At 40.1% G+C, this 12,997-nt stretch overlaps 1 protein-coding gene across 1 annotated transcript in view; it reads left to right on the top strand.

Annotated features, from left to right (window-relative positions):
- Positions 1-3,524: 3,524 nt before the first annotated feature.
- LOC116854211 (adhesion G protein-coupled receptor E2-like) overlaps positions 3,525-12,997 on the top strand; it is a 32,911-nt gene continuing 23,438 nt past the window's right edge. Inside the window, exons 1-3 of the mRNA XM_032835931.1 lie at positions 3,525-3,718; positions 5,687-5,740; positions 12,090-12,239. Coding sequence (XP_032691822.1) covers positions 3,583-3,718; positions 5,687-5,740; positions 12,090-12,239 — 340 coding nt within the window. The 5' untranslated portion in view covers positions 3,525-3,582. The remainder of the gene's footprint in view (positions 3,719-5,686; positions 5,741-12,089; positions 12,240-12,997) is intronic.

Here is a 12,997-nt window from a genome sequence, read left to right as displayed (position 1 = left end):
ACAATGTAAAATATATATGCTCTGTAACCCAGTATAGAAGCCACCTAGTATAATAAAATTTAAAAATGTTCTCCTTATGGTATTTTGAGACATTCACTACAGCATTATTTTAGAGATGGGAAACAGGAGGCCATCTAAATGTGCATTAAAAAAGAGAAAAGCAAAATAAATTTTCTAATCTACATGTATACAACAGCAGCTGAAAAGAAAGACGTGGATCTATATACAGTGACATGTAAAACCTCTCCAAATATTGCTGACTAAAGAGTAAGTTGAGAACAAAGTACATAGTAGGAAAAACTTTATTTTAAAAACATAACTTCAGCTAAATTATATATAAACAATTTTATACAAAACAAAAACACCACTCTAAAACATACAGGGAAGGAAGATAGAACAAGGAACTTGGGACCAAAAAACTCTGCTGTGGTGAGTCCCACAAGCTTTAGTTTGGCTTCATCTATCCCTGGCTTGGAACCAAAGAGGCTGGCAGCCCAGAAATGCCAACACGTGCAGACAACAAAGAAATGTCCCCGAGAAAAGCCCATTCTCCCTATCCAAAGGACCAGGAAAGGGAGCTCCTGGCGAAACAGAAAGTATTTCAGCAGTAACTGCCCTATTCCAACCAAAAAGCAGAGAAAAACTGACTCCATGCTTCTTTTCCTCAGCAAAAATGAAGTCTGGAAGCCCAGACCTCTGCCCTTGCCCAGCTGTGATGAAGCGTTCCTTCCCATCCCTTGGGTTTGTGACAGAGAAGGAGCTGGGACTTCCATTGTGTCAGAAGAGGCCATGTGGGGAGCAGTAACAAGGCATCCCTACAATCCCACATCAGGGTGATGTACACAGAGGCTTGGCATGAAGGGAGAATTTCCAACTCCACCAGGAACAAGGTATCCCTCCAACACAGGAGCGTCAGCATGCTGAGAGGGAATTTATTCCCTCTCTTGCCAGCAACAACATGGCCACTCTTCCCCCAACTCCAAGCATAATGTCAGAAGAGTCTTCCAAAACAGAAGAGTTTAATAAAATCTACTTTCAAAACACAATACTATAAAGACCAAGGATACAATTTAAGAAATCAGTGTCATACCAAGAACCAGGAATACCTCAACTTGAGATGACACAAATGTTGGAATTATCTGACAAATATCTTACAGCAACCATCATAAAAAAAATGTTCTAATGAGTAATTACAAGCAAACTTTTCTGAAACAAATGAAAAAATAGAAAGTCTTAGAAAAGAAAAGAGAACTTTGATAAAGAAACAGATGATTACAAAGGCCTAATGGAAATTTAGACCTGAAAAATACAAAAAGTGAAATGAAAACTCTATTGGGCAGGCTTACTAGCAGAATGGGGACAAAAGAATGGAAATATCAGTGAACCTGAAGACAAAACAATATAATTTATGCAATCTGAATAAGACAAAATAAACTACAAAAAAATTATCAGCATCTCAGGGACCTATAGGGCTACCCAAAAAAATCTAATATTTCTGCAGTTTAATTCCATGAAAGACTCTTAATTCTAGAGAACAAGCTGAGGGTTACTGGAGGGCTGGTGGGTGGGGAATGGGTTAACTAGGTCATGAGCACTGAGTGTTATATGCAACTGATAAATTATTGAACTGTACATCTGAAACAAATGATGTACTATATTTTGACTAATTGAATTTAATTTTTTTAAAAAATGAATTCCCCTAGTGATTTTCATTGCTGCCAGAAGAAAAAGTATTAAATACTCAATTTATTTTAGCAGAAAAAAAATGAATTCCAGAGGGAGATAGAGAATATGGAACTGAAAAATTCTTCAGAGGGAAATAATGGTTAAAATTTCTCAGATTTCCAAAAGACAAAAACATAGATTCAAGAAGTTGAGGAAACTCCAAGCAGAATCAACTTAAACAAATCAGGGCCAAGATACAGTATAATAAAACTTCTGATAACTAATGGCCAAGGAAAAAAAAAACCTGAAAGCAAAGAGAGATTATGATACCTCATCCCTATGGGAACAAACATTTCAGGTATCAGAAATTATGGAGGGCACATATTGCTAGAGCACTGGGTGTGATGCATAAACAATCAATCTTGGAACACTGAAAAAATAAAATTAAATTTAAAAAAAATGAAATCATGGATGCCAGTGGGATGTAGCACAACATTTTCATGGCATGAATGAATGGATAAAGAAAATGTAGTGTCCATATATATACAATGGAATTATATATATACATATATGACTATTATTCATCCAGGTACAAAATAAATAAGTCATGGGGTTGTAAAGTACAACATGGTAACTACAATTAATAATATCATATTGCATATTTGAAACTTGTTGACAGAAAAGATCTTAAAAGTTCTCATCACTTAAGGAGGGCAATATTGCATGGAGCACTGGGTGTGGTGCATAAACAATCAATCTTGGAACACTGAAAAAATAAAATTAAATTTTAAAAAAATGAAATCATGGATGTCAGTGGAATGTAGCACAACATTTTCATGGCATGAATGAATGGATAAAAAAAATGTAGTGTCCATATATATACAATGGAATTATATATATATATACATATATGACTATTATTCATCCAGGTACAAAATAAATGTCATGGGGATGTAAAGTACAGCGTGGTAAATACAATTAATAATATCATATTGCATATTTGAAACTTGTTAACAGAAAAGATCTTAAAAGTTCTCATCACTTAAGGAGGGCACATATTGCATGGAGCACTGGGTGTGGTGCATAAACAATGAATCTTGGAACACTGAAAAAATAAATTTTTTTAAAAGTTCTCATCACACACACACACACACACGAAATTTGCAACTGTGTATGGTAATGGATGTCAAGAAGATATATTGTGGTGATTATTTCACAATATATACAAATATCAAATCATTTTGTTGTATACCTAAAACTAATATAGTGCTGTATGGCAATTATACCTCAATAAAATCATCTTTTAGGGGTACCTGGGGGGCTCAGTCAGTTAAGCATCCAAGTCTTGATTTCTGCTCAGGCCATGATCTTTGGGTTTTGGAATCGGACCCCACATTGCAGGGGAGTCTGTACTGAGCAGCGAGTCTGCTTGAGATTCTCTCCCACCCTCCCCTCTGTCCTTCCCCCCACTCACACACTCTCTCACTTGCTTTCTCTCTCTCTCTCTCTCTAAAATAAATATGCAACTAATATATCATTGAACATTATATCAAAAACTAATGATGTACTAAAAGTTGGCTAATTGAATTTAAATAAAATTAGTAAATTGAATAAATAAAATATTTTTTTAAAAACTGTCTTTTAACAGATACTAAATAATGAATTCTCTTGACTCTGATCCAAAGTCTTCATGGGGTAGAAAAATGAGCAGAGTAATTCTTCATGTTGGGAAGTTCTTGTAATACACAGGATCACATCTTCTTATACCACAAAGATTTAAAAACCACCTTCAAGGAGGCTTTCAGAACAAACACCACTAATGCTATGCAAATACTTAAAAAATAGAAGTGAAGTTTCTGAGAAGTTAATCACAAGACAGAGTCTCAGGAAAGAAAGGATCCAGACCAGTGGTTTCCTATGGCAGTCCCTCTGGAGCCCAAGTCATACTTAAAACAGGAAGTCTTTGTAACACACACAGACCAAGACAAGACGTCTTCTGTGCCTGGGCTCACAGTTGTCTGCATCATGAGAATCAAAAATCTACTGTTGCCAGGTAGGTAGAATTATAACAATAATGACAGATAACTAAAGCTATCTGGGAAGTCTCTATCCAGTTAGAGAATATTCTATGTTCTTGATAATCTGTTTTGTTTTCTCACTTTCTCTCGAAAGGACAAAGGGAAGAGATTTTATGAAGGATGTTGGCTCATTTATATCTAGTCTCAAAGCAGAAAATCAGTAAAACTTACTCCTGGAGCCAATCCAACAGAGATTTCTCATTTTATCAGCTATATTGGCTCAGTTTCTTCGGAGAAAGAGAATGAATATAATGTGTGTGTGTGTGTGTGTGTGTGTGTGTGTGTGTGAGAGAGAGAGAGAGAGAGAGAGAGAAAGAATGAGAGAGAGAAAGGGGGTGAAGGAGAGAAAGAGAGAGATTCATTCATTTTAAGGACTTGGTTCATGCAATTGTGGAGGTTGGGAAATTGGTATTCTGCAGGGCAGGCCAGCAGACTGACTTGATGTTACATCTCAAGTCTGAAGTCATTCTGAAAGCAGAATTTCCTCCTCCTTAGAGGAGGGCAGTATTTTTTCTCCTGAGGTCTTCAGGTGATTAGATGATTTCCACCCACATTATGGAGGATAATCTGCTTTACTCTGAGTCTACTGATTTAATTATTAATCTCATCTAAAAGACACCTGCCGAGCAGGTGTTTGACCAAATATCTGGGTCCAGGCAAATTGGTACATGAAATTAACCCTCATACCGCCTATACTATTTTTTTCACAAGGGTACATAACCAAATTCTCTGAAAACTCTAATGAACTAAGAAAAACATCATCCTCTAGTCCATGGGCTTTGTGTGGGTCATGGAATGGTTGAAAGGGCAATAACGGTGCATAATAGGAAGGACAGCTTAATGCTGATTAGTCTTTATTTCCCTCAATGGTTAGGATAATACCTGTTACATAGCAAGTTAAGCGTTCCTTATATATTGTTCCTGTTGGTTGTAATTTGTTCCCTTGTTTTTGTGAAAATAGTCACATTTCTTATCATCTGCTGTGTGGAACATGATTAGTTTTAATGCTGGGCACATTTTAGAAAATAGTATGAAGGCACTGACATATGGAAAGATTTTTCATAGAGTTCATTGCCTCCCATGAATGGAATGAAAGACTCTAATAGGTGGGCAGGTGATTGCCTGTAGAGTAGTCCCTTCACACTTGTAGTGGTTTTGATACCATGAAGCCTGTCCAGTGACTCATCACTCAGGACCAGCCTAGGGGATAAAGGGAAAGGCTGTGCCCTCAATGCACTGTAGGATGGCCAGGAGCTCACTTGTTATGAACTGTAGAAGCCATGGGCACTGCACCTGGAGAGGCCACTTAACCAGGAAACGATGGCTCTACCTGCTGGCGCCTTAGTTCTTACCGCTTACTTACCTCAGCTTCCCCTCTTGTGTTTCCTGGGCTTCCTGCCTCGCCAATACTACTGTAAGCTGGACTCAAACTTGGGGCTGGCTGACTCCCAAACCCATGCCCCTCTTGTGTGCCCCAAAATATGTGGGATAAACAGGGGGTAATAATCCTCTAAGAGAAATCCTCAAGGTAGATTTCTACCATTGTCAGAGAACAAAGGACCTGGCTATGGGCAGAACACACCAATCCGTGGACTTTGTGCTTCAAGATTTATCCCCTCCATCAGCAGAGTCCGTAATTTCTAAGTTGTGTCCCTGATATCAGTTGTCTCTGTATATTCTGTCCCCTTACCTGTAACACTGAGATTCCATAAGGATGGTGTCCATTAGTGACTAACTCCTTATGGAATCTAGGGAGAGGGAGGTAATAGGGCTGGTCCTCAATTCTGCATAAGGTGCAAGAGTCTTATGGATGCCACTGGAAAGCTGTGAGCTGCATGGTGGAGAGCCACATCCCTAGGAGGCAATGACCATGCCACCAGGAGTTGAAATTGGAACTCCACTCTCCTCCCTTTGTTCCCTCACTGGTTTTTTTTCTGCTGTAGGACTTTTGATGCTGCTGCTGTTGACATTGGGAGCTTCAGCCCAGTACAGTAGAGGTGAGTCTGCAGACTTAGTGACATAAGCTAAGGAGTGCATATGCTGGGTCTGGGTTCTACACTGACAAGGGGAAAAGGAGGCTTATTCTCCAAGTGAAGCTCCAAGATGGTCTTCTCGAGATAAGACAAACTATTTCTTCTTCTCCAAATGTCCAGTCTTTGGTCCTTTCCTCTTTTGATGGCAGCCATCCCTTCCCTACCTTCCCCTGCTCTACTCATGGACTCTTAGCTGGCAGCTGACTTCATCCAATTCTGTGAAACTTCTGGCTGTGGTCTCCATCCCCACTGCTAGTTCCCCCACACCTGTGCTCCCTGGTGCCCTATGAACTCTGCATGGGCCAATGCCACCACCTGTCGCTGTTCCCTGGGATTCAGTTCTTCATCTGAGAAGATCTTCACCAGCCTGTTGGAGAGCTTTGATGGTATAGGGGCATGGGGTGTTGGAGAGCCAGGGAAACAGAGAGAAGAGATGGTGGAGCATTCTGAGCCCTCAGCCTCACTGAGAGTAGCACCCAGCACTTCATCTAGGAAAAGAGAGAGGTGACAGGGCAGGGGAATTATGAGGGAAGTGGAAGGTTTTCATGATCAGTAGGTAGAGTGTTGAGAGCTTAAACAGCAGAACTGAGCTATGTGAGTTCAAAGTCCAGCTCACTGCTGATTACATCTGACATGTAGGAAATTATTTCTCCTCTCTGCCTCAGTTTGTTTGTCTGTAAATTGGGGACAATCATTGTACCTACCCCCCATAGATGGAGTAAGATTTAAAATTCACATGTATAAAGAACAGGTAAAGACTAGTTCAAAGCAGACTGTCAAACACAAGTTATTATTATAGTCACTGCTGTTATTACTGTGATTATTCTTATAGCACAAAGAAAGGGGAGAGAAGTGGAAGCAACAGGAGAGAAGAAATACCGATGGCCTCGAAGCTCAGGGCTTCCTCCTGGCATGAGCTCACCAGGAATTCCTGCCCCGTCAGGATCATGGCTTCCTAATTTGAATTTCCTCCAACAATGCACAAATTTCCCTTTTTCCCACATCCTCACCAAAAGTTGTCATTTCTTGTCTTTTTTATAACAGCCATTCTGACAGGTGTGAGGTGATAACTCATTGTAGTTTTGATTTGCATTTTCCTGATGATTAGTGGTGTTGAGTACATTTTCATGTACCTCTCGGCTGTTTGGAGGTCATCTTTGGAAAAATATATATTCAGGTCCTCTACCCATCTTTACACTGATTAAAAATAATAATATTTGGGAGGTTGCTATTGAGCTGTATGAATTCTTTATATATTTTGGATGTTAACCCTTTATGTGATAATATGATTTGCAAATAATTTCTCCCAAATTGTCAATAGGCTTTTCATTTTGTTGATGCTTTCCCTTACTGTACAGAAGTTTTTAGTTTGATATGGTCCCACTAGTCTATTTTTGCTTTTGTTGTCTTTTCTTTTGGTGTCGAGTCCAAAAAATCACTGCCTACACCAACGTCAAAAAGCTCACGACTGGTTTTCTTCTGTGAATTTCATGATTTAGAGTAGCATCATTTTTAAATTATCAAATTTAGGCTCAAAGAGATCAAGTGACTTATCCAAAATCTTACAACTAATAAAGTGATAAAAGAATGTCCAGGTATAAACCTAAGGTCATTTTAAGTATTGGTGAGGATGTGGAGAAAAAGGAAACCTCATGCACTGTTAGTAGGAATGTAAATTGGTGCAGCCACTGTGGAAACCAGTATGGAGGTTCCTCGGAAAATTAAAAATGGAAACACCATATGATCCAGTGATTTCACTACTGGGTATTTACTCAAAGAAAACAAAAACACTAATTCAAAAAGATAGATGCACCAACATTTATTGCAATATTATTTACAATGGCCAAGATATGGATGAAACTCAAGTGTTTGTCCATAATTGAAATGGTAAATAAGATGTGGCATCCATCTGCAATGGAAGATTACTCACCCATTAAAAAGAGATCTTGCCATCTACAACAACATGAATGGTCCTAGAAGGCATACTGTCAAGTTCAGTAAGTCAGTCTGAAAGAGACAAATCCTGTATGATTTCACATATATGTTGAATATAAAATGTAAAATAAAACCAGATTCTTAAATACAGAGAGCAACCTGATGATTGCCAAGGGGAAGTGGCAGGGGGGTGGGCAAAATAGGTAAATGGGATTAAGAGTTACAAACTTCCAGCTATAAAATAAATAACTTATAGAGACGAGGATCACAGCATGTGGAATATAGTCAATAATACTATAATAATATTGTTTGGTGACAAGCAACGACTATACTCACCATGGTGAGCACCGAGAAGTGTTTAGAACTGTTACATCATTGTGTTGTACATCTGAAACTAATATAACACTCTATGTTAGTTATACTTCAGTGAAAATGTATCTTAAAAAAGAAAGAAAACATTTCTAAAGTCTTTTATATTTGAGTATAATCGACACACAATGTTACATTAGTTTCAGATGTACAACATAATGATTAGACAAATTTATACATTATGCTATGTTCACCACAAGTGTAGCTACAATCTGCCCCTATAAATCAACAGATTGCTGTTATATTCCTTATGTTGTGTCTTTTCTTCCCATGATTTATTCATTCCATAATTGATAGCCTGCATTTCCCACTCCCCTTCACCCAAACCTCGGCCCCACTTTCCTTTGGCAACCTAGAATTTGCTTTCTGTATTTATAGGTCTGATTCTGCTTTTTGGGGTTTTTTTTTTTGTATGTTTTATTCATTTGGGTTTTCTTTTTTTAGATATCATTTATTAGTGGTATCATATGATATTTTTCTTTCTCAATCTTATTTCACTTAACATAATACTCTCTAGGTCCATTCATATTGTCTCAAATGGCATAATCTCATCCACTTTATGGCTCTGTAACATTCCATTGTGTATGTACCACATGCCCCTTATCCACTCATCTGTTGACAGGTACTCAGGTTGCTACATATATTGGCTATTGTAATAATGCTGTAATAAACAACAATTAAAAAATAAGCTAAAGAGCCCTATGCAAGAAAATAAGATAGTATTGTTTAGCACTGTTTAAATCATTTATTGTTCCCCTGAAATATTTTTAAGTATACTTTTTTTAAGATTTTATTTATTTATTTGACAGACAGAGATCACAAGCAGGCAGAGAGGCAGGCAGAGAGAGAGGAGGAAGCAGGCTCCTTGCTGAGCAGAGAGCCCGATGCGGGCTCAATCCCAGGACCCTGAACAGCGGCTTAACCCACTGAGCCACCCAGGCGCCCTTTAAGTATACTTTTTTAAGTATACTTATACTTTTTAAGTATACTTATTTTTTAGGTATTTTTAAATATACTTATTTGTAAGTATTTTTAAAGTATCTTTAAGTATTTTTTAAGTATTTTTAAGGATACTTAAGTAAACTTTCAGGGTACCTGGGTGGCTCAGTCAGTTAAACACCTGACTCTTGATTTCAGCTCAGGTTGTGATCTGAGGGTCCTAGGATGGAACCCCAAGGGAGAGGGAGACAAGCCGACTTCTCAGCAGGGAATCAGCTTGTCTCCCTCTCCCTCTGCCCCTCCCCTTGCGCTCTCTCTCTCTCTCAAATAAACATTCTTTTAAAAATATTTTCAAAATCCAAGAATTAAATTACTACATATCTGCTTAAGAAATGATACAAAACTAGAAGGTATGCTTTTAAAAATCTTGTTATATCTGAATATCTTTTCAAAACATTTAAATAAAGGTAACATAATTTTAACTTAAAAAGAAATAACTCAATCAGAGATACCTAATTATCATATGGTCTCACTCAAATGTGGAACATAAGCAATGGGGCAGAAGATGATAGGAGAAGGGAGGGAAAACTGAATGGGAAGAAATCATTGAGGGAGACAAATCATATGAGACTCTTGACTCCAGGAAGCAAACTAAGGGATTCAGAAAGGGAGGTGGGTGGGCAGATGGGGTAACTGGGTGATGGGAATTAAAGAGGGCATGTGATATGATAAAAAAAAATAGTAATAATAATAATAAATGAATAAATATAATAATGGATTGGTGAAATAACCTTAACTTTAAAACAACACGGTTGTTAAAATATACTGAGAAAGAAAGAGAGAAAGAAGGAAAGAAAGGAAGAAAAAAGGAAAAGAAAGAAAGAAAGAAAGAAAAAGAAATTTCAATCTCATAAAGAAAATCAACTATTTTTCTCAAATCAGAAAAGCAAAAAATTGGGTCATCTGAGTGGCTCAGTCAGTTAAACATATGCCTTCAGCTCAGGTCTTGATCCCAGGGTTCTGGGATCGAGCCCCACATCAGGCTCCCTGCTTAGTGAGAAGTCTGCTTCTCCCTCTCCTTCTGACTGCTGCTCCCCTTGCTTGTGCTCTCTCTCTCTCTTTCTCTCTCTGACAAATAAACAAAATAAAAATCTTTAAGGAAACAAAAATTGCTTTTCCTTTAAGATGAAAATAAATACAACTTGAATAATGGAAGCTGAAACTAAAGTTTGCTTCAAAAAACATTTTATAATGACACTGAGGAGGTTTTTACTCAACAAAGTAGGATCATAAAAGGAAATTCTAATACTTAAAAATGGTTAAGATGGAAAATTTTGTTGTGTGCATTTGGCCACAATAAGAAAATAAGAAAAAGCAAGAAAATATACAGTTTTTACACCAAGAAATATTTTCATATACTCAAAATAGGCTTAGATGCATATCTACTGATAAGTAAAGGAAAATTTTCTAATATTTTTGAAAAGAAAAGAAAAAAATACCCTAAAACTTACCAGTAGTCTGTGTAGTGGACTTATACATGGTTTTCTTTGTTTTCATTTTTTATTTTTATATTTTCTTTGTCCTTCTAAGTATCCACATGTCATTTAATATTTGGGAGAAAGTTAATTTACCATGGAATAAAAGGTGGTGTTGGGACTCCCGCCCAGCCCCTCTATGCCTGAGAGGTATCCCTAATGGATCCCCTGCATTTGTGCATGTGTGTCCCATGATGGCTCATGGCTGGGTGAGCATGGTGACGAGCCCTGCTGATGGTGCGCCTGGATCCCAGCTCCTTCCTGGGAGCACACCTGTCAGGTTGAAGATTTCTCATATCATGTCTTCCCCTCCTGCACTCGTCATTCCCACCTGTCCCCCACTTGACTCCATGCCACCCAACGACCTTGAAGGCAGGTGTCCAGCTATTGCCACCATCTGTGAAGAAAGGAGGGCTGTCCCATTGCCCAGATGGGGGTGAACACGAATGCATCATGTGTGTGTCTTCCCACATCCTGTCATGTCCTGGTGCTGACACCCACAGCCTGTCCTGGGGCCTTAGAAGGGACATCCACGAGTTCAGGTAGGACACTCTGCTCTGGGGGACCCAGTTGCCTGCCCTGACTCTGCATGATGCCATGAGTTCTTTCAGGCTCTAAAGTCTTATTGCCCTGTTTGGAAGGTACAGGACCAAACATTCTGTCCCTGCATTTTGATGCATTCTTGACTTGCTAGTTCTCATTCAACTGTTATTTTTAGCCAGGGATGAGTCAGAGCCCCTGCTCTCTGGGTCCCTGAGATACTCAGTGACCCTGGCTCATGGAACTCTTTCCTCTCATGTGTAGAGAAGAGGTAGAGGTAAGAGACCAGACCAACCCCCCCTCCCCCAGTGACTCAACTGTGAGAACCTGCATGCTGCTTCCTCATTTCATATGTGTGACGGGCTCTGATAAGAGAAACTTCCTCCAGGGTTGGAGGTAGCAAGACTCCTCCAGAGACATCCTCAGGCTTCTTGAAAATGCCTGACATTGGGAGCCTTGGACAGTGGATGATGAGGACTCTGTGGGGATCTTGGGCCACCGTTGAGTAATGAGAAGTGGAAGCTGCCAATGGGCAGTGGCCAGACCACCTGGCTTTACTCTCAGGTGGGAAAGAGTGTTACTCTAGACAGACTCCAGCTGTGACTCCCTTCACTGACTCAGCATCGAGTGTGGTCTTCAGTGCCACCATCACCCTGACTGGAGCCCCAACCCCAGATCCCCAATAGTGCAAGCAGAGACTAAGTGCCTAAGTCCATGCCGCATCTGCAGAAGGGTATGCTGACCTCCTTCCAGCCCCTATGATGGCACAGCAGAGTATCTGAATCTAGGTGCCCTCAGGCCCAGCCAGAGAGTAAAGATGAGCAGAGCAGTGAGCAGGCTTTCTGGAGCAGCTGTCTCTAGCTCAGACCTGCCCCAGGAATGCCACCTGCAATCTGAATTCTCTCCAGTACCTATGGCTGAGTCAGGCTGGAGGCCAGGGTCTCTGCCTTGTGGGAACAGATTCCTTTGGGACATGATCCTTTATCTTGTATTAGACATCAACATGTGTGAACAACCATTGAGAAAGTCCTGTGCAGCCTACGCTGACTGCCAGAGCATGGACAACAGGTACTGCATGTGTGGCCCAAGACAGGAGCTCATTTCTGAGACAGCATTCAGGAATGAGAGTGAGAACATATGTCAAGGTAAGAAAGATTTTGCACCTTCTATATCCCCATCCATGAGGTTTTGGGGTCACTAAGCTCACTTTTCAAGGCATCAGAGAGTTGTTCTGGGCACCTATCTGAGTTCTATCCCTCTCCAAACCCCAAGGCTCTGATACCTCCACAAAGTGCCACTCACACAATTTTGGAACCTCTTCCCTTCCCACATAGCACTTTATTTTCAGAAAACAAAGGGGTGGCACTCAGGAGACTTCACAAGCTCAAAGCACATTATGTTTCAGTGCAATATCTGTCTTCTTCTGCTTCATCAGTGGTGGACAGGATGAGACCTTCCCTGCCCACCGCCCTCTGCCCCAGAATCCACACAGACTTGGTCACACCAGAATGGACCCTGGAACCCTGTCTAGAATTGTAGGAAGGGGGGAGATTCGATGGTGGGCACACCTTTCCTGGCCAGCGCTCCCCTAGCCGACAACCCCACCTGGAGAAGACACCTCCTGACATGGTGAACTGGCTTCTTGGCCTTCTGGCTTTAATTTCCCCTGCAAGCTCTGCCCTGAACCTCCTTGACAATTTTAGTTTATAGGCCTGTAGGTAACTCAGGTGACTGGGACCTGGAAGATGTTGTATGTGGTGGGCAGAGTGATATGGACCACCCTACACACACTCTGAGATTGAGGTGAATGGAAGAGTCTTCCATCTGGACCAGATGGAAAGAGAGGGGACCATTGCAGAGTCCTGACCCTCTTCCAAGGAGGCCAACCCAGGCCCCATTTAAC

Source organism: Lontra canadensis, unplaced genomic scaffold (assembly GCF_010015895.1).
Source record: "Lontra canadensis isolate GAN:19392208 unplaced genomic scaffold, GSC_riverotter_1.0 scaffold88, whole genome shotgun sequence".
In the NCBI taxonomy this organism is placed as follows: Eukaryota; Metazoa; Chordata; class Mammalia; order Carnivora; family Mustelidae; genus Lontra; species Lontra canadensis.
Note: the sequence above shows the minus strand (reverse complement) of the source record. Positions and strands in the feature narration are given on the sequence as shown.